The following is a 27364-nucleotide window of genomic DNA, read 5'->3' as shown; positions in this document are numbered from 1 at the left end:
AAATGTTGGTTTCCTTTTCTGGCTCACAGTGACTGCTCTTATGACCCTTATGAACGCACTTGCAGAAATATCAGATGCTGGTTCTTTAAAAAAATTGTCACCTGTAGTTTATTAAGATAGTTTTTTCCTGGATTTGAGCTGTCTTCTGGAGGTAGTAAATAGAATTGAATACTAAATATACAAAAGATACATGGCTAAATAACTAAATTCTAGTAAAGAAAAGGATTGAAGATTTTGAATCATTAATAAAAGGAGAATCTTGCATCAGATTGTAACTCTTCATATTAAAGACTAGCAGACCTTGTAGCATAAATTGTTACATACTGTTCATAAACTATTCATGGTAAGTAATAAAGATATATAATTATTAACCTTTAAAGAATTTATAAACTTAAATTGGTAATTATATACCATCTGATGATGTTTTTTTCCTCAATGATACAATTTAGGTATGGCATTTCATTAACTTTTGCTTATTTTCCTTATTCACAAGGCCAAGTTTATAGTAAGGAACATTTTATATTTTATCAGATGAACCAATAGTTAGATTAAATGGACAGATTTTACAGTTTGAAAAAAAGCCTTGTGTGTGTAGGTTTAGATTTTTTTTCTCCCTAATTTTCCCCCCCCTAAGCAACAGAGGGGTTAGGTTTAGATTTTTTCCCCCCACTAAGCAACAGAGGGGTTAACAAAGATGCTTTCTTTCTGACCTTGCCTTAGTTATATTCTTAGAACACTTCAGATATATTTCATTCATTAATTATTCACATATTATTGAACAGCACTGAAGGAAGAGAAGTCCTTAAATTCATACTTGGGTAATGACATGGTTGATAATAATAATAAAAAAAATAATTCTCCCTCTGTTACCTCTCTTTAGCACTCCTTATTTATTCTTTTCTCCTCTAAAAATATAATTTCTTTTTCTGAAGCATGAGACCATGAGTACTACCCATCTGCCACATTTATTCTTGGTGCCACTATAACACCCTTCAGACCTCATTTTCCCTGGCTAGAACACTCTTCCATATAAAAGACAAGTGTCACACCTCAGCAGGGAACAACTGGTCTCTGCTTTTAAGCTTGCTGTCAGTAAATACTCCATTATATCTCTCTACCCTGACTCTCATGTCTCTCTGTTACTCATGCCCTGCCATACGGACTTGACAGTGTGTGTGAAGGGCTGTGAAGTGGGAGAGTGCAAGAATTCATGACACAGGTCAGCAGGTGCAATGAGAGCAATGAACCTGATTTTGAGCACAAACACAAAATCAGGAAAGCTGAATGGCAGGCTGTGGCAGAAAGCACTAAGAAACACAGAACAGAGAGGCAGGAAGCCCAGCTAAAAACTTGAGTGGTTCTTTCAGAGCTAGTTCTTCCTGCAATGCAAGTCAGTAACCTTTCCAGAGTTCCTTTTACAAATCCTCTGCCATTTCATCTAGAACTCTCCCATCACCACCCTGCTGTCTTTGGCCCTGATTTCTCTTCATCCTCCCTAGTTTCTTATTTCTCTTGCATTCTATGTTTTGTTTATTTTTTCCTCAGCTTCAATTTCCCTGCTTGTATCTTTTAATAATCATCCCAGTATCTCCACTGCAAACAGAGTTGAATAGCCCATATTTCCTGAGGGCCACCTTTTCTCCTCATTTCTTTTTTATTTTGAGGAAGAGGTGATGAACAATTTTGGCATTACTTCTCTTCCAACTGCCAGAGTCGTCAGCTGGCATCCTGCTTTCCCCTTCTTTCAAGTAAAGCCAAGAACAGCAGTAAGCTATGGCTCAGGTTTTATGGGCATTCGCATATAACATACATCCTTAGACCAAAAAAGCTATAACAGAACTATTTTTAATTGTTTATTGGAAATTATGTTGGCATTTTTCTTAAAATTGAGGGTCCTGAATGGGGATATTATCACTTGTTTTTAAAAAAGGATGTTTCTAGTCCATAGAAAAAATGTGAGCCAAATGCACTGTTAAGGGCAAAGAAGTAAGCAGAATTATTCCAAACTTGTATTTTTTTAAAGCAGTGTCAGAAGCTGAGTGTTCAGCACTGAATAATGACTTTAAAATACTTACCTTGGCAATAGTATAGGTTATTTAAACTGTTAGGCCTTTGCTCAGTGATCTGGGCTAGAGAGAGAGGATGCACTACTGTGTTGGATTTAGTTGAAACCCAACCAATATTTCCCCCATCTAGCAAGATGTACAGCTATTTTTGCTTCTGCCACTTCCCAGACCTATGTTTTGTTGTCCAGAAGCATGACCTGGTGAGCTAAAATACCCCCATCTTTGCTAGTGACTGCAAACAAATCCTTCGGGCTCAATTATCCAAGCTTCTTTGGCCCAGCAGCACTCACCTGTTCCTCCAGCCAGGGTGCCACACAGTCACCTGTGTGCCAAGGCCAGCGAAGGGAATGGGCCTGGAGTCCAAAGTGATCTGCATGCTCAGACTGTGTCTGTACAAGGACAAAGGACATCTGTGTAGCTTCAGCTGTCTAAGGAATAAGTGGGCATATAACAAAATGGGTAAAGGTTGGAAGGGACCACAGTGGGTCCAGCCTCCCTGGACCAGAGGGTCCTCCTAGAACACATTGTATAGGATTGTGTCCATATGATTCTGGAATATCTCCAGTGAGGGAGACTCCAACATCTCTGGAAATCTGTTCCAGTGCTCAGTCACCTGCACAGTTAAAAAAGTTCTTCCTCATATTCAGGTGGAACTTCCTGTGTACCAGGTTGTCCCATTGCCTCTCGTCCTGCTGCTTGGCACCACCAAGAGGAGTTTGTCTCCATCTTCTCGGCACCGTTCCTTAAGGTATTTACACGTATAGAATATCCTTGCGCAGAAGCAGCTGTGAAGCTTTCACAGAGGAATAGTTAGTGCAACGGAAACACTGAGAGCAAGGAAAGAGTGTCATTTTGAGGGAGCTTTAGTCTCACTTTTGCCCTTAATGAAGATACGCACTCTCTAACAGCTTTACATTCTTCTTATTTTGAGGTTCTCAAAACTTCACACGGATTCAAGGTGAGGCCGCACCAGTGCGGAGCAGACCGGGACTGCCACTGTCTCTACTTTGGATACTTTCGTCGCTCGACTTCTCCCAGGGACCCACGTTCGGGAGGCCAGAATGGGGGCGACACAAGGCTTAGCACAGGGCCGCGACGAAGGGAGGGAGGGACGCAGCGGGAAAAAGGGGGTGCGGCTTTTTTCACTTTCGGGGCAAATAAACAGTGGGCGCCGCTACGGCCCCGCCCCGCGGCCCGCCCCGGCCCCGCCCCTGGCCGCCCCCGCCCCGCCCCTCGCACGCCGGGACCGCGCCGGGGATCGCGCCGCTGCCGCTCCCGTCGTGCTCCCGCTGCCGCTGGAGCCGCGGGCCCGCCCGGCTGTGCCGGCGCCGGGCGGGAGGATGCGGCGCTTCGCGCGGGTGGCGCTGCTGTGCCTGGGCTGCGCCGTCTGCTCGCTGCTCTACGGCCTCAGCCAGCTGGCCCTCTCCCTGGAGCAGGAGCCTGGCGGCGGCGGCCGCGAGAGGCAGGCCCGAGACCCCGCCACGCCCGGCGCCCGGCAGCAGGCGGGGAGCGCGGGCCGAGGCGAGGCGGGGACCGGCAGGTACGCGGCGCGGGGGCCGGGGCCGGGGCCGGGCGCGGGCGGCGGTTCCCGCCGCATTCCTGCGGGGAGGGCCGGGAGGCGCGGGAGCGCGCCGCTCTCCGTGCCGGCCGCGGATGGAGCGGGGCCGCGGGCGCCCCCGGCTGCGCGGTGCCGGCCCGGCGGCGGCGCCGAGGCCTGGCGGCGCTTTCGGGGGCAGCGGGCGGTGGTGTCTCTGCGCTCCCTCCCGGCCTCCGGCGGGCCGGGTGCTGGAGAACGGCGGTTGGGGAAGCCTTAAACAAGCAAAGAAAACTTTCAGGAGTGGCGTTGCCGGCGATCGACGTCGCCCCCGTGCGCGTCCCCGCGGCGCTAAGCCCGTGCCTGGCTGCTGCTTGGTGGGACAGGGCGAGTGAAGCGACGCAGGTTGCGTTTCCTTCTTCCAGAAGGGGACGGTTTCACGGTGCTCCTTCAGGTCTGAAACTTAGTAACTTTATGGTTATCAAATATAACTTCGGTGCAACAAATCTGTTTGTGATGGGATACCTTAATACAGCCAGTCTTCCCACAGCAACCAGTGAGTTTAGTTCTGTAATCAAAGGGGTGCATACCCGAGCATCTCACACTCTGCATAGTTCTGTTGCCCCCTGTCAGCAGAAACTTTAATGTGGCCAAGTGGTGAGTGAGATTATGGAATGGAAATTACTAGTTTTCCTTTAGATTATAGTTTCATAATCCTGTTCACCTGTGGCTACCATAACCCTAAAGCCAGGAAAAGAGGAGTGACGAGAAATCTGTTACTGAAAATGGAGGGAAAATTAGGACCAGACTATTCTGGGCCAGTGTAGCTCTACTTCTGCTCAAATTCCACAGCAGTTTAAAGCATACTGAGTTTATTAGTTTGGCGATGGTCGCTGCTTCCCAGTGCTGTACAAGCTCCGGTGCCCCCCAGTCCTTGTACTGCTTGTGCTCCTCTGAGCACACGAGTGAGTTGATCTGGTGTGGTGACCTGCTTGAAAACTACCTAGTGTTTGGCCAACTCAGCGCTCTGTATTGCCTCATTATGTAATTATGAAAGTGTCGATGCTGTTGTAAAGGACTTACAGAGGATGGCAGGATGACAAACTCTGATTTAATAATCTTGGAATATCATGAAACAGCATTCTGAGTTACTAGGGGTGGAGTCAGCTGAAATGTGAAACCCAGCTTTCGACTGGTGTAACTATTTAAAAGAATTTTTCCCCGTGTTTTTGCATTAGTTCAAGTTAATACAGATTTTAACATAAAAAAAAGGATAATTGTGCCTCACTTCTAGTTTGTGAGGAAGAACTTCTTGTGAGTGGTTGAAATCTACTAGTTCTAAGTAAAAATATGATAAAAAATATGTATGATATTTGTTTTACTGAAGAAAATATGCAGTTTAAATGAAGCAAACTCTTATTGGCTAGAAGATAATGTAAATAAATGATTTATACTATTGAACATTGAAATTACTTTAAGCTGCATCATATTAATAGTAAGCAAAAGAAAAACCAAGCTTATTTTAAAAGCTATACTGTTATTTGTACTAAAAGTGTAGTTTTTAAATTAAGTAAATGAGTGGAGAAGAACCTCAGCAAGGTGCAAGAAGCTCCTTGCTGCAGTTATATCGGATGAGATATAAATCACAGGGCACTGTGTTGTCAAATAGAAAAGTTTTACTAACTGACAAAGTTCTTTTCTAAAGGTCTCAAGTGCCACAAAGCATTCCACTGTATACAGTTTTTTGGGGGTATATCTCCTTGCAAGACCAGTGTGTGTTATCACTCATGTAGGAATTCTTTACCTATAAACTGCTGTCAAGCTGAAGGCTCACGATAAGCGTCCCCTGTTGTAAGTTATTGAGACATGCTGTTTGTACAAAAAGTGCCTGTGCAAAACTTTTTTGTGAGTCAGACTCTTAGAAAAGAGAAAAGGCTTTTGTTTAAGGAAAAGCTCTGTCCTGTGGCAGTTAAGAAATGTCCCACTGAATGTTCCTTTAGATACATTTGTAAATTATTTTTGACTGTTAAACTGGATTACATGCACTAATGTAAGTGACACACACATCTCGCTGAATATATTGGTGTTTTTCAGTTTTTACACATCAGCTACTTATCCAGTAGAGACTGAGCACTATGGCCACCTATCTCTTTTATGCCCACTTCTCATTGTCTGGTGATCATGTAATATCCTGAAGGGCACATAACCTTACAGAGTAAATTGCATTTAGATCACCTTGTAATCCTTGAAGTTTATATTTAGTATGCTTTAATAGTAACTTTCATAAATGGGTTGCTTCAGCTGTGTTCACCAATAGCTTTAAAATACAGTTCAGCAAAGCAAATATAACTGTCATCTGAAGGCATTCATACACTCAGCAGTGTTTTTCTGTTTTCTTTGGCCAGGAAGTGTTTTCTTTGCCTGAATAGTCTAGTTTGGTATAGTCCACAAGGGCAGAAAGAGCTCGATCATGCTCTGAGATAAGAGAGGGAGACATTGAATTTTCTGTTAGTTTTTGGAAACATGCAAACATGAAAACTTCAAGCATCAAATAAGGCTTTGGAATACTACACCTGGAAGAATTTAGCAATAGTGGTGACATGTTTAAGAAGAAAATAATTTAAAAGGATGTACCATATTGAAAGTAGAGTTACAGGTTGAGGCAGGATCCTCCAATAAACATAATAATTCACAGGAATTTATTGGGTAATCAGTTTGGTAAGGAGTTGTTTGTTTCAAACACTACTCTAGCCTGAGGAACAAGAGGATTGGAGGCTAGTATCTTGAGACTTGATATAAACAGCTGAAGAACACTTTAAGAATTTAATAGCTAAACATCTTCATAAATGCCTTGGATGCAGGACTGGAAGGGATACTAAGCAAGTTTGCAGATGCTACAAAACTGGGAGGAGCTGTTGACTCCTTCGAAGGCAGTGTTTTGTCATTATTGCCTCTTCAGTGCGGCAGATAATGTTCATTTTTCTATTCTGGTCCAAAAAAGTGCTATTCTAATAGAAATTTTGAGATACACAGAAGGAATCAGTCTGTTATCCAGTTCTGTGAATTTAGTGAGGTGAGTGAATTTGACCCTATTAAAATGGAACATGTTTAAACTGTAGTTTAGCATTTTTGTGCTGCCAGCCATACCGTTCTGCTATGTGTGGCACTGATGTTTGATTGTACCAGTCTCTTGCTCTCTTAACTGTTCTGGCAGAGGGAGAGTTAAGTGGATTATAGTGCATGGAGAGGGGTAAAAAGTATATCCACAAGCTTAGCAGAGGAGGGTGGTTATAACAAGGTTCTTTCCTTGGCCTGTTCACAGCTGTTTTCATTGGTAACAGAGCTTAACCAGCAGTTTCACCAGTTTGCTTCTCAGCTATTATTTTAAGAAACTGGTCCAGAATCTGCCAAAGAACCTCAACATATGAGGTGAACTTAAAAGGACGAAACATTCAATGATTTGAAGTTGAAACTTCATTTAAAACCTCTGCTGAATTTGACAAGCATTTGAAGCAGGAAATATTATTTTGCATAGGAATGTTGTGAAGCAATGAAATGTTATCAAGGTTTTTCCAGTTAAGAAGTTGAGGTGACAGACATCTAGCATTGCATTCACTATCTCCTATCTAATAAAGCCATTGCTTCTATGACTAAATAACGTCATAACAAATGTATGGTATTGCAGCAAATGTTCAGAAAAGCTGTTGAGGAGAATTAGAAATTCTTAGTGCATTTTGGAGTTGAATTAAGCATTTATCATCCCAGTTACTTACTCCTGTGTGATTATGAGCAGGAAGGAAATGCATCCTTCCTGTTTTGCTGCACTTGTGGGCTGTGCTGTAGAAGAGACATGAGTCTGTCTGTTGGTTGGTTCATGCAGTTGATAAAACTTAGGTTGTTAATGAAAGGAATTATGACAGGAATGTAGTCATCAGGGCTGCACCCCTCACCATTTGGACACTCTGCTAAGTTTGCTGTGGAGTTACAGTAGTAGAAATATGCCACATGGATTGAAAAGTATTTCTGACAACCATGAACTCCATTAACAAAAGGTTACCACTGATTGTTGAGGGATTTATTATGGTTAAAATTTGACTTGCCTGAGCACAGGGCCTCAGTCTTCATGACTGCAACTTATGCACTGCTATGTATTTTGCACACTAATTTGAAATTGTCCTTTCATTCTGAAAAGTTATCAGGTCACAATATAGACACTTCTTCTATGTCTGCAGTAGTAAAATTTCTGCTACCCAGGGATGTCAAAGCTGGATTAACTGATAGAGGTAGTTAAGAAATGGCTGGTTGCTTAAGGAAGAGATGCTTTGAATTGGCAAACAGATCACTGAGAATGCTTCTCTATGACACCAGTGATTTTTGAAACTTCCTGTTCTTTTTTGTATTTTTGACAGTGGTACGTGTTAGGAATTGTCCAGCCCAGTAGTGTGATGAAGTCAAGGCTGCTGCATTTCCATGTTCCTAGGTGTCCAGGCAGTAGCAAAGCGGAGCATTTATTCCAATGGGATCATAGGCTCCTAGTGCATACACACATGGCTGGCCACAGAGATCAGCACACAGGTAACAGTGCTTGCACAACCACAAACAAGTGTCCTGATCCTGTTCCCTTCTCTGACTGATCAGGGTGAAAGGTTTTAATGAAAAATACATCAGTGTATGTAAGGTGGATTCCTCCGGTAACTGGCCTTAGACACTTGGTCCATCCAGGAACTGCCTCCTGATCCTCTGGCCTCCATTGTTGCTGACCTGTGTGTGAATCCTTGAGGCTTGCAGACCCAGTTCAGTTTCTGGTACTCACACCCTCTTGGATGTGCAGACACATGTACAGGTGAATGTGCTGGATCTTTCCAGTTACTGGAGTTAGCCTTGTGGCAGCAGGCCACAGGATTGCTTTATGAAAGTGAGTCTTCTGGATAGCTGGTCCTGACCTATAGCCTTAAACATTAGCCACTTCTCAAACCCCAGGTGGTCAGCTCAGACTTTCTGGTGCTTCCAGTTGCTGTCCCTCAGACCCTGATCTCTTGTGGCTATGTGAGAGAGGCTCTTTCAGTAGCTCAGACTCGCTGTTCTCCGCAGAGTCTGGCCCAGTCTTATGGCCTGTCTGACACCTGGCTCCCGAGCCTCCTGCTCTTCCTGAAGGCTGGTCTGGTTGCTGGTGGTTACGTGCACCAGCATGCACCCACCCACGCACGGTGTGCACACACGTCTCTCCAGTCCCTGGCACCACAGGCTCGTGGGCCCATAGCATCTGTGGCCGTCTTCTCACTTGCAGGCACTCTGACACACGCAGGAAAACAGAAGTCTTCACATGTGACCTCTTACCATCTGTCTGTTTTTTGCATTCTCCTTCCTCCCCAGTCCACCTTTGATCCCACAGTGAGTCCTACACGCTTTCAGGCAGTAACCCCATGAGGCAGTTGGTAAACTGGCCTGGAGAGTGTCTCCTGTTACCTAGGCTGGTGGATGGATCATCTGCCTGGTTCATGGGCTCTCCCTGCCCCTGCAAATTGGGGCTGTGTTAGGATACTCTGCATGCCTTGTTTGGTTTGTTTCACCTCACATCATTTTCTGCTTTCTATTTGTGGGGACTGGCCTTTAATCACATAACAATAATAGATGTGAGCAAAATATCCCTCTGTAGTACTGAAGGTGACTATTCCTGTCTGACTAGTAACCTCTCTGAGGTAACAATGACTGTACCTGTTTGTGAACAGGTACAATGCATCTCCCTAGCTGTATAAAGCAATTGTTTGTAGTCCAAGCTTTCATCAAATTTCATTTCAAGTAAAAAAATACCTTAATGAGTAGCATTTTAAATGATCTTATTGTGAATGGCAAGAAGAAAATGTTGTCCGATTATTCCAGTCTCTTGATCCTTTATATGAAAAAACTTTGGGGAATATGGTAGCATGTGGTCAACTGAGGGAGATTGCTGTTGACAGGAGAATGTCTTGAGCTAACATTAGGTAAATTGCATGCATACATATCCTAGTAACAGCGTTGTTTTAAATAAGCAGTTTATGAATCAAACCCAAGGCTGATAATCTTTTGCTAAATGGAATGTTTGAATGGCCTAATGTGTCAGAGAAGTGACACAGCCATTGCTTCAGATTTGCCTCTTGCCTTGGTAGTTTGGGTAGGGTAATACTCAAGACAGCTAAGAAAACTCTTATTGACAACTGAAAGAGGAATCCTCTGTAATAATAGCATAATAGTCTTCCAAACCACAAAACTTTTTTGGAGAGATTGTCTATTAATTTATCTTAAAAGTAATGAGAAACAGTTATTTTAAAAAGCTAGTAGTAGAGATCATAAAGATTGTTCTTCAGGTAAGTGCAAGACCTTATCTGCCTTGGAGTTTTTATAAAACTTCAAAAGCCGCAAAGAGTAATGTAAGAAAGAATATGGCAGAGACAACTCATGATTTTATACTTCGTTAAGGTGTAGTACAGATATCCCTGAAATAGAGTTGCAGTCTATATTTTCATTTTTTGTACCTGGGTTTTTATTTGTGGAGAGCATTCTTTAAATCATGAAATAAAATTACTTGAAAAGTGTTGCAAACACATTTATCTACAGAATACAAGGATTTCCTGTGATCTACCAAAGAACTGCACCATCCCCCACAGCACTTAAATGAGGCTTTGTGAAACACTGTGTTTATCAGGTCGTTTTTCTAAAGTGTTACAAAAAGCAGAAATTACTAATCTTGACATTTTTTGATGCTACATTAAGCTATTACTGTCTGGTATTTGAAAAACATTGGCTTTCACAGGTTTCAGATTACACTACCAAGATGGTACTGATTAATTTCAAACTTGCAAAGCCAACTTTCAGTAGTGTTCTGAGCTGTAGTCCTTAAATACCTTTTCATCAGCAGGTTTTGTGTCGGTTTTCTTCTTGCACATGTCTTTCATTTACAGATAGTAACTTTCAAAGGAGAGTAAACACTACTGGCTTTGTATCATCAGGGCAGGGAGCAGAGAAGGTCATTCAAGAGAGTATCTCTTGCTTTACAGTATTCTGCTTACTCATTTCAGATTTTAATTCTTGATGTTGATTTTCTCACCAGAGCCTTTGAAATATACACTTTTGTTTCTATTTAAAAATATTTCCTATATTGCTGTTGCATAAAATGTAATGGTGAACTAGTAAACCCTGCTTTTTTTTGCTGTTAATGTAGCACAAGTCAATAAATCATTAGTCTTGTTATTAGTATGATGAAAGAAAACTTGTGAAATGTCGTGATTATTTCTGTATTGTATTAACCATTTGTTATGAAACAGTGGAATTCCTTGGTGCTGCTAAGTCCTGTTTTTTATTAAAAATCTGATTTGCACGTTTGCACTGACTAGAGTAATGGGTGGATAGGGATTGTGTTAAATGGACAATGTAACCTCAAAAATGAAAAGTTAGAGTTGCTCTTCTGCTTTGCATAGACAAAGGTATTGAAAAGGTGCAGTTCTTTCTAGCAATAAGTGTCGCCATTCACTTGTTAACCTATGGGCTTAATTTAAGCCTAGAACATAGAATGTTCCTCAAAAATCCTTCTCAGCCCCTCTGATTTTCTCATTCTGAAAATATATGAAGAGGAAAGGCTAAAGGATGGGACCATTCTACCTCTAAAAAATTCAGATTGGCTTCTAATACCTTCTCCTTTGTATTCAAGTTGCATTACACAGCCAGTTTTCTGCCAACCAATTAACTGTTCAAGTTATGCTTGAGCGAGGAGACTATCCATTTAAGTTTGCCATAAAATCAGTAACATTTATATAGGTTATTTTTGTCTTATTCTGTTAGGTGTAAGAATTTGTCTGTATCTTTCTGGAATTCCTATTGGATGCTGCCCTCTGATGTTTGTGGAATGAACTGCTTTTGGGAAGCTGCTTTTAGGTAGGATGTTGTTAAATAGTACTTTATTGTTTGATTGCAGACAGATGTAGCTGATGTATTTTGGCTCTTTAGCAAGGTGGCAAAACAAAATATCTTGATTACTTCACATGCGTTTCACCTGCTTATATTGTGGTTGCCTTTACCTGGGTTTTTTCTTGTTACATTATGTAATTTATTGTAGAATTGTAGAATCAAGTGTTACTACCAAGAGTAGATTTTTTCAATTATATTGCTTCATTAAATAGAAACTTGCTAACATCTGTTAAAAGCCTGTCTGAGTATAGTCTGAAAAGTTAATGGTAAATTATTTTCCTAAAATAATATTTGCTGCACACTAATACCCATGATACAACTTGTGATGAAATGATATGCTTAGCAAGTACATGTGGATTTTTTTTTATTCAAGTTGCATGTTTATAGAATTTAAGGAGGGTACTTCATCCAAAAGCACTGAAGGGACCATTTTGAATGTTCTTTAACATTTAGTATGTTAAAGAATAGACTGTGTCTTTAATGCTGCATCTTTAACAATAAGTTTAAATGTTTTGATGTGGTGGCTCAGATGTTTTAGGGTGTCACATTACACAGTTAGCTTGAAAAGAAGTAAACTACTTGTCAGGTAGTTCTCTAACCTGCAAGTTATCTTCATTATATAACCAAAGTTGTAAGTCAGTTTTTCTTACATGTAAAATTTTGCTGATCATCCTTTGATATGGTTATCTTTTCCTGTTAGTATGAATCTTGAATATTTCTGGGAAAGCAAAGGGGGAAAAAATTTTAGCTTCACAAGACTTACTATTTTTTTAAAAATTATTGCGGGAAAGGCTTTAGATCCCTTATTACTCTCTGCTTGTGTGTTTTCAGTGCTTTTTAAGCTCGTCAGTTGTCAAGAAATTCCTTAAAAAGTTAATTAGATTGATTTTTATTCTCTTAGTGAACTTCATCTGCAATTCTGGGCTGCTGAGTTTTTCTCGTTGCCATTGGTAGCAATCCATACTGTGTCAATCCATAGGGATTCACCTGACTTTGTTAGGCAGATTTAGCTATCTGAGTGGACAGAAACAACTCTTTTTTTCCTTATTGGTTATGTTTTGGGAGTTTAGCTTTATGAAGTTTAGCACAGTGGCATAAATCAAATGCTGTTGTGATTGAGGGTGTAGGAGTTTAGCTTATGCTAGGTGGAGGTACAGGATGTGATTGTGGCTTGGACATCTGGGCCAGTCTAACACTTGTGTTAGACTGTGCTGAGACAGGAGAGGGTCTTGCTGTCTTCTGACCCCACTAAGCATGAAGAAGTCCATGAATACAAAGTAATGCACAAAAATAGCAGAAAACCTCCTTTCTGAATAGTCTGTCAGGCTTGAGGCAAGTGGAACTTTGGAACCAGAAATGGACAAATCCCATGCAGTTTTATTTGCACATACCTTAAGCTGTAACTTGTATTAATCTATTAAGAATTCGATACATGGCTGTGAAGACAATTCTGTTGAAGTATGCATTGATTATGACTTTTCTGGATGAGTCCACTTTCATGATGAAACATGGTTCATGGTGAACGCCGAATGTTTGCAGAATTTCATGTTTATACATTTTGAAATTGAAAAGAAAAAAATCTGCTTAAATGAGTAAAGGGTGTGTGGTGTTCAGATTAATAATTTCACATTAAGCTGGATTGTTTTATCAATATCCTACTATTAAATTAATCCCCATATGTTGTGCTGACTTCAGTGCTTGTTGAATTCCCCGTGAGTTGCTCTAGTTTATCTCAGAGTTAGAATGTCTCCTTTCCATTTTCCACTAAGTTTTTAAAACACTGTGAGCTTTTGGATATTTTTGTTGAAAAAAAGCTTGTTATGTCTCTGTTTCTAACTTGTAATTTCACGTAGCTTTTTTCCCTGGATATCAAAACCACAGGGATTTGTTTACCCTTGAGAGAATTTGGCATTGACACTTCTGAAATGCAGCTTTCTACCTTATTTCCTCTAAGTAGCACTAAGTGTATTAAGTGAAAACTAATGTTGTATAGATTTTTAAGTTTCAAGTATGTGTGATAGAAATGTTGGAGACATATAGAAGAATCTGGAAAATTTTTAATAGAGAGATATGTGTATATAGACTTCAGTATGAATCATGCAATAGTTGAAGATCATTTGAAATTGATGAACTCTGAACAGGTGTTGGTTCTAATAATGAATAATAATGATCTTCAGGTTAATCAGTGTAAGATCAATTGCTTTTGCTGTATGTGGGAAGGATTTTGTAGCTATTCTGCACCCACATTTTTTTCACCACCATTCTGATTATCAAGTTTATTCTGGCACGGTGTATTTGTTAGCTTTCACCATGACAGAGGAAGTATGGTATTGGTTTTACATGCAGTGGTATCGATTTTATCAAAACTTTAAAAATGTTGACAGAGATAACATGAGGCTGAGATTTTGCATGGTCTAGATGACGCTTTTCTTTCCTAGTACACCTTTCAAAGTGCTCAGTGTTTTCTAGCTGCTACAGCTGCTTATTTCCTACTGGGACTGACTAAGAAGTTCTTAAGGGTCATTACTATGGCTATCTGACCAGGCTGATTTCAGTTGTTGGATGTTGCAACTAAGTGTGTTTTAACTTGTGTTGCCTGCTAAAGTAGAAAGAAAGTTTCACTAAGTTTTTGGGTATATTGAGCTTCATGTGGTATGGTTATATTGAAATTAATTCTGATAGTCCTGAAAAAAGGAATTTCTCTAAATTATCAGGCTCATTGGAGAATGGGGCTTCTGTTTTTATAGTCACTTTAAAATTACTCGTATGTTGTAACTTCAAACCTAATCTACTAATTGAGTTGGCATTGATTAGGTTACATTTGGACAGCATATGCAGTGGTATCATTAGCGTACTTTTACAAAATAGCCTTTTGATTATGACATGTTTTAAATGCAGTGCTGTAGTAAAATGTTTAGCTATGTAAAAACTAGTATTTTCATCACTTTCAAATCCAGATAATGTCTGTAGTTACCTTGATCTTACTTGTAATAAGTGTGGGAGTGATTTAACAGCTGGATTTTAATCAGTGTAGGTTTGCTGCCTTCTTACTGTGCCTATTTGCTTTGTTTTTCTGGTGACTAAAGGCTGCCGGGTTAGGCTTCTTAGTGGTTGATTGATTTAGATCAAACAGGGTATTAAAAGGAAAAAGGATGCAATAAGTAAGCCATTTGTATTGTACTTTCATATCTACCATTTAATTCTCTGAGGTATATTGTGGTGTCGGCTTTGAAATAATACAGTTTGATTATATTAAAATACTTTCCCTGCACAGTTTAATGAATATAAATAAAATTTTTATCCTAATGATGAAAAACACTTCTATTACAACAAATTAGATGGAACTGTATACAGGATATTCCTGAGGTACCCTCAGGTACCCTCTCACCTGTGCTTTCTATGTGTTATGTGAGAATAGGAGAACTTTACCTCATACAAATAAAGGTGATCTCTACTGCAGTTCCTTATGTCAAGTCTAAAGGACAGAGCTAAGCTTTTGTGGAGCTGGTGGGTATTTTAGTGCCAATACAATTTGTGTTGTCTTTTTTTCCCCAGGAAGTGCAGCTGGGATGCCATGAACATTCTAGAAATGTATAACCTGTCAAAACATACCACTGTAGCTTACTGTCAAATTACAGCTTTGTAACTGTAATTGACCTAGAAATGCTAATTTGATATACAATGTGTCATGGTAAACATCCTTAAATACAAGGCTTTTCTTGACAGACAGGCTTTGGAAAACCTTGTAGCAGATTCACTGAGGATATCCTATGTTCTTCTCTCAGAGGTTATTAACAGCAGAATTAATTAGTATAGAGTGAAAGTCAACACTTGGCACAGAAATTCTTCAGGGCAAAGCTTGTACCTGGCCTTTTGCTGCTGCTGAATAGCATGTTTTAAAATATATGTTTTTTACTCACATTGTCAAAAGTGGAGTGTTTTAAATGTGTTTCCTAAACTCATGGGAGTATGTTTGGAGGTTTGTCTCAAGTGTTTTGTTTATTTTTACTGTCCCTACCCCTCATGTATAATTAGTATCCTCATAAAATTGAAATTCTCTTATTTCTTCCTAAAGACTCAAATCCTGTCATGGCATCCTGCTCAGTATCTTTTACTGGGTTACAGGTACCTTCTTTCTCTTCCATTTTAATTACCAGAGGTTTTTCTTTCCCTGCAGGAGCTAAGACTCCCACATGATTTTTTTTAGAAGTTAGGTCTGCCAAGTTTTCTTTGTTAGTCTATCCAACATCCTTACTAAAATACATTTTGTATTTCCCTCTATTGTTGCTTTTTTCCAGCCTTTCCACTAGGTTCTCCCACACCAAAAGATTAAGCTATTAGTAATTAGAAATGTGCATATAAAAAAATCTACGTTTGTGTTTTTCTGCTTCTCAACAAGTTTTTTGAAAGTATCTCCTCACTTTTGAAAGCATCTTAACCCTTTCAGGACCTGTGCTTGACTTTTAGTAAAAGTTCATACCAGAGATGTGATTCCTGATACCAAGACTGTTTAGGTTCAGACAAATTACTATTCTTGTAGAATAAATTTCATTTTGCTCATTGTAAACTCAGCAACTGAACTGTTAAAAAAATATGTTACCAAAAGATCTTGTGTCACTTGGTCATAACAGATACTGGACCAGTTACCTAAATGAGCACGATTTCCCTTTTCCTGGCTTCTGGGGAGGTAGCTGCATGCCTCTCTACAGTGGAAGAATGATGGGGAGAAGGGTTACAGAGGTGGGAAAAGAAGGGAGAAGTTGAAGGCAGAAAATTTTGCAAAAAAATCAGTGGAAAAACTAAAGCCATGTAGACATAATATTGAAGAAGGAAGTGAAACAAATAATGAAAAACATAATTGGCTGTATGGGTGGAACATGTTCACATTGTAGGTGAGACTGCAGAGCTCAAGATGATAAGCTCTGCTGAGCAATTTACACTTCATGCTGCCTCTCGCATCAGAAAGAGGAAAAAGTTATGGAAGATGCTAGTAGCTGAGGATTATCAGTAAATAGTGTTCCTGGATGAACATGAGGCTAGGACTTCTCTCTGGGAGAGGACAGAGGTGTACAGGAAAGGGAGAGGAGCAGCACTGAGGCCTGCTTGTTAAAAAGGAGGCTGTGGTTCCCAGTGGTCTGTATGCAGGGAAGTCAAATGCAGCTTAAAATCACTAGAGGATGTCTTTTCATGGAGTCTGGAGTAAGGACCGCAGTTCCAAAGTCTCTTAACTTCTGCCTTAATACATTTCTGAGAGCTAATATGTCTCATTCCCTTTGTAGTGAATAGTCCACAGAGGGAATGGTGGCCTGTTCTTTCCAATGGCTTCTTGCTCCCTCTGCTTCAGGGATAAAACTTTATGGATCTGAGTTTAGCTGTTTCCCATTTGGTACGAGCTGAAATTCAGTTTCTGTTAGTTCTTTCTAAATATTTTTTTTTGCATTTTTTGAAGAAGTAATTTTTAAGCACAGATTTAAAAATGTTGAACTCAATGAGTCTGAAAGTTAGAGAAGAGGTTGTGTGAGCAGAGTGACTAACGGCATTATAGCATAATCAGTCAGTTTTTTGTTGTGTGGCTTAAAAATGTTCTTTTTTTCACATAGGTCACTTGATGTAGAAATAATAAACTACAGTCTTTGAATCTTAGTGTATTTTAGAGTTTCTTCATCACAATTTTTGTCATACTTTATTCATGGAAAGCTGTGTGTTACCTGTAGTTCAGGAGCTTGGCTGTGTAGGTTTTGGATGGTAGGTTTTGCCCTTATTTATCACATGACCTTGTAATATCACTGTAGGCTCTCATGACTTCAGGGCTTAATTATTGTAATTCCCTTTTCAGTGGATTAGTGATGAGGCTAATCTGCTGCTTGCAGCTTGTTCACACTGTGGCAGTGTACTTATTTCTGGATTTCAACTACCCTCATCATATTCAGGTTGCATTGTGTTTTTTACATTACTACTTACTACATGGTGTAATGTTTAAATTAGCTGTATGTATAAAGGTCTGAATGGGCATGTCTTGATTATATTTCAAGATTCTTTTTTTTGTGAGTGTGTGTGTTAATCTGAACTAATTTTCAGATTTTGCTTCAAGGTTTATAAAAAGTTTCAATCTGCAGATTAAATAATCTAAATATAGATGTCTGCATATTGGTGTATATGTCAAGGAGGTCTTAAACAGTCACTAAAATTGAAAGGGCATAGAGGATGATCCAGGTGACCAGCTATTTAGCTCCTGAGATGTAAGTGGTTGGTGTTAATCACTAAGAACTTGGATATCCTGAACATCTTTTTAGGACTAGTAGACACAAAATTATCTCTGAAATACTCAGTCTTTTTGGCATCTGGAGATCAAGTGGGATATTCTAGAACTTATTAAATGGCACTATACCTATGTTAAAAATCGATTCAGGCCTTAGGTGCTTACTTTGAAATAAGGTGGATTACTCTCTTTACACCATAACCTGCTCACTAGATCTCTGCTGGCTTTAATAAAACTTCAGACACAGCTGAAGTTAGCATCTTCATTTAGGTACCCTATTTTGGATCTAAATCTGACCTATGAGGTCTTTCATCCATGTGATTTTTAATAATGCTTCAAACCTTGACTTAAGACTGGCTGCATAATCTAATGAAAATTTTATTAATCCTAAATCCCTGGGTTTAAGATTGGGAAAAAAAAAAGGAGTTTTTTTAGTTCCAGGGCACTAAATTCTTTCAAAACTCAGAATGTTTTTTAAATGCAGCAATTATTTATGGCATTAAAATTCAGTAGTTTTACAGTGATAACTTTGCTTGTATTTTGCCTTGTGGAAATAAAAATAATGAGTGTAGCTCTTCTGTGCCTTAAAGAAAAGAGGCATATTTGCATATTATCTATTGCAAATTTAAAGGAAAACTTGTATGTATTTACATGGTTGCATAAATTGAACGGAGATTATGCGCTAAGAATCACATCTGGTCATTTCTGTTTTGAAGTGTCTCTCTTCAACAAGTTTTTAAGAATGGGTGATTTGTCAAGCATTTCTCTATTGTTAGTAGTTTGGTAAAGTCTTTTCTAACTTCAGAATTGGTTTTGTGTGCATAATTTGGCATTAAAGTTGTAATTTAAACCTTCATATACTTTTGGTTTTATTAGCCCTCCCATAGTCTGTGCAAACAGCTCAAGTGCATAATATTGTTTTACACGTGGGCTTTGAGTTGATGTGTGTTTAAGAGCTTTGAAAGCTTTTCTTTCTAAATCTGTGAAATCCAGGAGATTTTTGGTATACCCACTGTGTTTGCCACCAAGGTATTTATTTACCTGATGACACTTTTAGTCTATTTTATTAGTAGTGAAATAACTTTAAAATGTGCCCTGTATAATACATTCCAGGCACATGTCGCAATAACCGTTGCACAGGTGTCTTTAGGAATAAAGGATTTCTCAGTCCCCACTCCTTGCAATGATTTTGCCTCAAGACCATGGACAGTGTGTGTGGTCAGTGTACCTGAGGGATTTCCCAGAACCACTGGGAGCCCCAGGGCATCCCACAAGGCCATCTGAGCTATTAGTTTCCCCCCTCATCCAGCCCACGTTGTACTCCTCCAAGACACAAGGACAAGAGAAAGCTTTCTGTGTTTTGTTAGTGCTTGGGCGAAGCGCTGCAAGGGTGTGTTTGACAAAAAAGGACTTACTGGAGCAGAAAATGGTCAAAACCTAGATAAATCAAAAATGTTCTTAACAGAACTTCTTGAAAGTAGGTGTTATCTCACTTTTGTTGTTGAGTTCAACTCTGCTGTATTTAATTCAGGGAAAGGGGAAAAAAACTCATGTATAGACTTAATGTGCTGTCAGCCTTTGACATTTTGGTGTAACTTCATGTTGTCTTTCTTTTAACATAGCTGTTTTGATGAATTTCTTTGCTAGTGATGAATAGTAAGATTGTAAACAATAAATGTTTGTGTATAGATCTTCTAGACCTTTTTTGTTTCCCTTTGTAGGCTGGGATGGTGGGAGTGGTTATGAGAATGGTTCAGGTTAAATGGAAGCATACATATGAGCATGTTCTGTTGAGTTATACTTTGCTGGTTTAAGTATGGTAAAGGGTAGAGTTTTTCTTTAAGCCTGTGTTAGAAATAATGTCAAATGAAAAAATATTTTTGTATCAGATATGGTTATATGAAAACACATCCTTCTGAGAAAATGCATCTAGCAGTGGTGGCCTGTGGTGAAAGACTGGAGGAGACTGTTACTATGTTGAGATCAGCCATTATTTTCAGCATCAAACCTCTCCATTTTCATGTTTTTGCTGAGGACCAATTGCATGAGAGTTTCAAAGACATAGTAAGTATTCAAAAATGTATTCAATCAAATTGTAGCATGATTTGTAGCACAATGTACAGCAATTCTACTTGTTTGATAGAGTGGCAGAAATGCGGGAGTCTAAGGTAATGAGGCATTCATAATGTTGGATGGGGATTTTTGAAATTTTTTCATGTGGAAGAATGTCAGCTGCTGATACCAGAGTTTCTCCTAGAGACAGACCAAAACTTTGATTTGTCATCTTGAATCTGTTAAATACAAGCCTGATGTTCTGAACACAAACCAGTTACCTTGTGTGAGCTTATTTAGAGTTGGCGTTACAAGAAAAAAATTGTAGATCTGTCCTTTTTTTGTCTCAGTGCTTACAGCATGACTCAGTCTTACATTGTTTAGAGAAAGTGAAACACCAGTTTTTGAATATGGTAGATACAGTTATGTCTAATTTTAGTAAGTTTCAGTTAATTAAAATTACATTATGACTGGAGTAGCAGTTTTAGAACCTGATGAAGCTATAACTGTGGAGGGTTTTACTATTTTTTTGCTTAAAATGTCATTTTAACTGTGACATTAGTGTGCTACACATGCTAATTTATATACACTGTTATGCAAACAGTAGCTGTGGCAAAAAGGGAATAAGATTAAATTTGGAAATATTTTGTTGGTATTTGTTCTGTGGTAACTAGTTATGAGGGGAAGAGTTTTAATTTGTATACTTTTTGTAAATACTAATTAATTTTGCTTCCTCTTTCTTTTGCATGTGATCTGATATGATGTGTTTTCTTCATAGTGGCTTGCAGGTGCCACTTTTTGTTCAAGTCTTTTGATTAGCTGACAAATTCTTGGATTTCTATTATGGAAAAGAGGCATTGCACTTGTGTTCAAATATAAATTTGAATGGCAAATAGATTTTTTTTGTTATAGAATTGAAGTAATTTTTGTGATTTCTTATTTTCCCATAGCTTGAAGAATTCCCCTATGAAGGAAAAGTTAATTACACATTATATCCAATAACATTTCCATCTGAGAGTGCAGCAGAATGGAAGAAATTATTTAAACCATGTGCTTCACAAAGACTGTTTTTGCCAGTAAGTTACTTTGTGGCAGGACAATCCAGAAGTCTGTTTATGAAGCATCAAGCTGTCCTTGTTAATCTGATTTCTGTTTGGTTTTAAATGAAGAACTACTAGTACTCCTTCAAGTTACTTTTTTGACATCTGAAAAAGCCCTCTGAATTTAACATTCTTCTGTGGCACTAGTACCCTATGGCATAAAAGTCCTTTTCTCACATGATGCATTATGGCACAGTATCCTCAGAAAGAAGTATAGGTCATGTCATCATCTCAGAGGTAACATGGATTTATCACACCACCTCATCTCCTCATTCAGTTGGAAAGTCTCCTGTATGCATGGGTCTGAGAAGTGCTAGAGAAAAGGAAACAACAAATGGGCTCTTGCTGCAGTGTTTTGTGCATATGCTCATCTAAGACACTTCAGAGAACATACCTCAGGCTTGGGGAATTAGAGCCATGGCAGCTGTCTCCCAAAGACGGGCTCTTTACACTTGTTTGATCAGTTGCATGGGAAGGCGAGGGAATAGGAGTGAGAGAGGAGCTCCTGTTAGAATAATGTTACACCTGGCCTTCCCCTACTCCTAAGGAGCCCTGACATATAAAATGTAGAATGAGTGCCTTTGTAATGCTGTTCTGTATGAAACTTATTTCACTCTACAAAAATTGTTTAAAATATGAGAAAAAGGAATGGTGACAAATTTATTGACTTGCAAACTGTCAGTGAATTTATTTGCATATGACAAAAATTTGTTTCTTTCTTGTGTTTTTTGAAGAGAAGTTCAATGAAACTTACCGTTTTGTTTTTAAATTTCTTTCCTCTCACAGTTAATCCTCAAAAATGTGGATTCACTACTGTATGTTGATACTGATATCTTGTTTTTGAGGCCTGTTGATGATATTTGGTCTTTTTTGGGAAAGTTCAACTCCACACAAATTGCTGCAATGGCACCAGAACATGAAGAGCCTCGTATTGGGTGGTATAATCGATTTGCTAGACATCCCTATTATGGAGTAACTGGAATTAATTCTGGAGTCATGCTAATGAATATGACACGTATCAGAAGAAAATATTTCAAGGTATGTGTGTTGTCTCAGTTGCATTTTTGGTCGATTTCCATATTTTAAATTCTATTTCTGTTTCATATTCATATATATTTTTCAAAACGTTTTTTCCTGTTATTGTAATAATGCTCTCAAAGTACACAGTGTTTAAAATAGGATCTATTTTTAAAATATCTTTCACTGTAAGACTTGAATTTCAAGTGTGCTTGATTGCTTTATTTTTTCTTAGTCCTGAGAAATGCTTTGACTTGATACAATTTGCTGTAAATTACGTTTGCCAATAGATATGCGCACATTATTTCTTCACTACAGGCATCCCAGGAAAACAATTATTATAAACTTGTAAAATGTATGTAGTAGTATGACCAGCAGGTGGTGCTAAAACATTTAGTAAGGTGTTGCAAACAAAGATTTCCAACTTTTTATCTTTTATATTGTGGCCAGGTGATTATCACCCTAAGCATCTTTTTGTTTGCTTTGAAGTCTTAGTTTTTGTAGACAAAAAAGTTCATCATGAAAGTAGCTACTACTACATGCATGGAAGCAATGCACACAGCAGTAGAAATAGTCATTGCTTCTCAGACTAGAGTTTTTTTCTTATGTACTTGAAACACAAGTACAAAAGCAGTGTTGTGTGATTATGCTTGGGGGAAGGTAATCTCTGTTTAAGAGAAGTTTGATTAGGGAAAAATAATCATGCAGTCAAAAACTGCTGGAAGATGCATCCATAAGAGGAGCAATATAAATTTGTGGAAGACATTAATTCTCCCCCTTTTCCAGTGTAATAAGCAGCTTTGATCATAGCATTCTTGCTATGTATTTTTCTTGAAGGAAATTCAGAGAACTTAAGAGAACTGGAGAATGGATTATCTCAGTTGTATATAAAAGTAGAAAGTTATGGTAGCTGTAGTATATGGCTGCAGTTTCTCCAAGAAAACTCTGTCATATATATATAGATATATAGATATCTCATCAGTGAAATCTTAAATTGTCTGTTTCATTTGTTTTACTGATTATAGCATACGGAGAAATAAAAATACTCAAAAGTATAAAGAGAAAAACACGGGATTGAAAGCTACATATATCTTAAGCTCTGACAGTGCATTTCTGTATAGTGATTTCTTTTCAGTGTGGTAAACACTAAGATAAAGTTGGTCTTTTATTCACACTGTGCCAGATTTCTGGTTTGGCTTCTCAGTACGAGTTAGGTTATCAAATAATTGGAAACTTTATGCATTTTTGGGTAAAATTGGAGTTCAAATTGTCAAAAGCATACAGATGATGTAGGATACTAAAATTGTCAATAAAATGAACTGTAGTTTTCTAGAGGACTACATGAAGTCCTTTTTCCTTAACACCTAAAACTGGTATTTTCTTCAAATTTAAGTGTATATATATACTTAAAATATAAGATTTAAGTGAAATAATTCATTTTGAAATTCAAAATTAAGCGCTGCTCTTTCCCTTGGTTCTAGAGGGCTAGAATATTTTTTCTTTGATTCTGTGAGATGTGGGCTAAGAGAGCACTGAGCAGGGGAACCATTTAGTTTATTCTCCCTCAGTACCTAGAGTGTGGTCCCACAAGCTTACAGAGTATCACAGTGCCTGAAAATGCACAAGTTTTATTACAAAAACTACTGTTCATGAAACTTGCAGAGACTGTTTTCATCTTCAGGTTCCTTGAATGTTTTATTATAAAGAGAATTGGTCAATAGGAAAAGCTGTAGACATCAAAGCAAAAAAAAGGATTAGGTAGGTGAATCTGTACACAGTGGGCCTGAGAGTGTATGACTTTTGCTTGTGACTGATAGCAAAGGAGCTACTGTTCTCAAACCTTTGGAAAAGAGGTAGACCAAATTCAGGGGCAGACACTGTCCTAATATGCCTTGCCAGTGACACTGCAGATGGTTTTGGGCCTTACAGGTAACAGTTCCATGTTGTGTGCCATTAACTATTCCAGTGAAATACAGTAGAACTAGAAGATGCTTCCTTGTCTTATGGGAAGGTGTGAATTTGTTTATATTCTTTCAGGAGGCTCAACAAATTCTTCAAGGAGCTTGTGAGTTCTGGGAGTTTTTGTATCTTTTTAAAAATACCTGTAGACCTTTTTGCATGATACTGTAGAGTATTTATCTGAAGTGAAAGTTTTGGATCAGGATATTCCTCCAGTGCTATGGGTTTAAAACTGTGGGTTCTTTGTCTGTTGTAGCCCAAATTACAAGCTGAATCGCTTGAGGCCTTTAAGCATCTTTCTTCTGTTGTCATATTGATTTTTAAGAGTCAGGAGGATCCAGAAGATGGATAAATAAAAAATAGAACCAGAGACTTTAGCCAATGGTTATAATGTTCATCTGGGTAGCAATAACCTGTAGTTCCATGTACTGCTCCAGGATTAAGTCATCTTTTATCCACTTACCTTTTTGAGCCTTCTCAGGAGTGTCAGATCAGGCCATTTCAGACAAGCATCCCAGCTCCTTGGCTGTCAGTGGTGCCTAATGGATGTTGTTCCTTCTGGTCCTATCTTATTTGTCTTGTGTGTAGAGTCTCTGTGTGTGTGTATGGCACAAATACATGCACTAAATAATGCACACACGTGTATGCTTGTATACAGATAGATGTGCATGCACAGATGTGGTACTGAATATTATACTGCATTATACTGGTCATTATACTGCATAACTGCACATGAGAATTCATAATGAAGCTTCTGATGGTTAGTGCCTGCATGTTGTCTCTGCTAAGCAGCAGTTAGAAAATGAGAATGTAAAGCATTCAAGACTGTTCAGGATATGGAAGAGGTAATAGTAGATGATTTTTTTTTGTATTTGTATACATACAGATGTAGATTTTTTTTTTAACTGGAAGAGATACAGCAAATGCTACAGGTACAGTGCTCTTAAACAAAAAGATCAATGAGGCAATGTGAATAGAGAGGAATGACTTCTATCACATGTATTGAGGTTAGTTGTGATGCCTGAGATGCAGGCAGTCAAGGAAGGGAACAAGCTCTTAGAAAATCAAACAAGCCCCAGATAAATTAACTTCAGATAGAGTGTGCAAAGCAGAGGTTCACAGGTATGCTTTAGAAAAAAAAAAAAAAAAAAAAAAAAAAACCAAAGATCAGAGAGCTTCTCTGACCTAAACCATTATAACATTATTTTTTACCATTCCTTGTTGCTTAGGGCTGTAGTTTCAAGAAATATGGTGAGTCTGCACAAAACCAAATTGCTTCTAAAAGGAAAGTTCCTGTCTCTTACCAGATGCTTTTCCCTACTTTTCCTATTTACTTGGTTGTAGCCTTTGGTGTTTGGTCTTTTCTGTGATTCAATTCAATTTGCTAACAGTAGAAAAAAGAAATCCTTCTGCTGGGTTATTGAAGTATATCAGCTTATATAAACATGCAGTCAGTGTTAGCAGTACATTGTTAGTGTTAAGAACAGGGTAGAATCATGTAAACAGAAGGCAGGGGGCTGGCTCTCCCTTGGCATTAAGGAAATTTAAATTGGTCAGCTGTTTGTGGGATGCAGCTGCAGTTTGTTTAGATATTGCTGTGCAATTCAAGAATTTTTCCTCAGCTTTATATTTTCTTCTTAGAATTTTAAAAAAAAGTAAAGGCTAAATGTGACAGCTTTTTTTAAGTCTGATTTCAGCCTTGGCCAGGCAGAAGTTTTCAGGTACAGAAATGAGTAATGACCAAGCTAAACAAACAAAAAAACGTCCCAAAATATCAGAAAATACTTCGATGTTCCTGCATATATTTTGTTCTTCCACATTTTCTTCTGCTCAAGTAAACTAGAGTTTTGGGAGTTCTTAAGAAGCTACCTATATCGTTTGATGTCATCACAGAAATGCCTACTATCATTTGGGGTTTTTGTCTCAAACTGCTAACATTCTTTGCATGTTGTGGAATACTGGAGGAAAGGCTTATATTCTGGACATCTAAAAATTATTGTAGCATTTTTATTTTGGGTTTTTTTACTTGAGTTACTTCCAAAAAACAGTTCTATCAGAATCCTACTTCTCAGACTGTTTCACCTTACAATGGAATATTTTAAAGAAGGAAAACAAGTAATTATTCAAGTAGTTTCTCTTGCTCCTACACTAGTGTCATTATATATCACTGCTTTTTTATTAATATACAGCTCTTTACTTTTTATGCAAAGGTTATGGAAATATTACAGTTTCCAGTTCTTAAATCTGACAGCACTATTTGTCAAGTAGTATTGCTTCTAGACATCTGGCTGTGTGATGCATGTTCTTACCTGCTTTGCATCTTCTTGCGATATCCTCTGAATTTCTTTACTATTAAAACTTTACAAGTGAAAAGAAAATTCTATTAAATAATGACTTTAACAATTTAAACTATTTCTATGTGTTACTCTAAAGCTGTATTTGTTACTGTATATTCTCTTACCATGATTTGCCTGGTATGAGTGAGCTAATTTAATTCTGTTTTTAGTTCTTAGCATTTTGTGTGAACTTAAACCATAGGTCAATATCCTGTGAATTGCAAATTTCAGGTGAGGGAGTAATCTTTGCTGACTGTGATTCAGTCTTATTTATTTGCTTTTTTGGAAGGGTTCAGCTTAGTGTTAAAGCCTGTGTTTTATTTCATTTAATCACTTTGCATTGAATCCGATGGTAATTCTTACTAGCAAAGAATTTTCTTGTGCATTTCTTATGCCTGCACTCATCGAATACTTGCAGGCAATCATAATCATAAATTTTTTAGGAGAGTAGGGACTATAATATTCTGTTTGGCTTCTTGCATAATATAAGGTATAGATTTTTTGTATTAATTTTGTCTGAAATCTTGTAGTATTTCTTGGTTTAGTCTTCAGTTCTGAAAGCCCTTTGTATTTGATGGCTGAAATGATTTGGGGGAAGAATAAAAAATGAACTGTAATTTTGTGCACTTTCTACTTTGTCATTGTAAAGCTCTGAGAAAGAAGTCTTTGATACTGTAAATCTCAAACTGAGTATTTTGCTCCTGGTAATCTGTCTCTTAACATGATATTTCTGTATGCAAATCCGAAACTGTACTGGAGTTCTAATACAATTTTTTCTTTTGGCAACTTGCTTAAATAGAAGTAAGGGTACAATGCTTGTAGTCTCTATGGGACTTAGTGCTATTCCATCCACTCTCTCAAAACTGTGAAGTACAGGGTACAAAGTGAGCAGCCTTGTTCCTTTTCTGTTCTAGTTGAGCTTAAATAAGGTGTAAAGATAAGAAATTAGCTTTAGAATATGTAACCATTTAAACTGCAGATTTGAATCCCTTTGTTAACATGGAATTCAGTGTAGGCCAATTTACTCCAAGTAGCTGCTCCTCAACCAGAACCTTAGAAGAACTCCTTTTCTTTTGAAGTGATGCTGCTAAATCAAGAAT

General features: G+C 38.3%; 2 protein-coding genes across 4 annotated transcripts in view; both read left to right on the top strand.

Moving 5' to 3' along the window:
- The window catches only part of ZCRB1 (zinc finger CCHC-type and RNA binding motif containing 1), a 290430-nt gene that overhangs the window by 80081 nt on the left and 182985 nt on the right, over positions 1-27364 (top strand). The window lies entirely within an intron of this gene.
- The window catches only part of GXYLT1 (glucoside xylosyltransferase 1), a 29365-nt gene continuing 5305 nt past the window's right edge, over positions 3305-27364 (top strand). The window contains exons 1-5 of one of the 3 annotated variants that reach the window (XM_068189985.1): positions 3305-3606; positions 11416-11508; positions 19690-19864; positions 20803-20928; positions 21739-21990. In XM_068189985.1, the coding sequence (XP_068046086.1) occupies positions 3407-3606; positions 11416-11508; positions 19690-19864; positions 20803-20928; positions 21739-21990 (846 nt within the window). In that variant the 5' untranslated portion in view covers positions 3305-3406. Of the gene's footprint in view, positions 3607-9314; positions 9400-11415; positions 11509-19689; positions 19865-20802; positions 20929-21738; positions 21991-27364 lie in introns of those variants that run through there. The other 2 variants (XM_068189987.1, XM_068189986.1) reach the window with 2 other exon arrangements.

Source organism: Anomalospiza imberbis, chromosome 5 (genome assembly GCF_031753505.1).
Source record: "Anomalospiza imberbis isolate Cuckoo-Finch-1a 21T00152 chromosome 5, ASM3175350v1, whole genome shotgun sequence".
Lineage (NCBI taxonomy): Eukaryota > Metazoa > Chordata > Aves > Passeriformes > Viduidae > Anomalospiza > Anomalospiza imberbis.
This window is presented reverse-complemented; position numbering and strand designations above follow the sequence as displayed.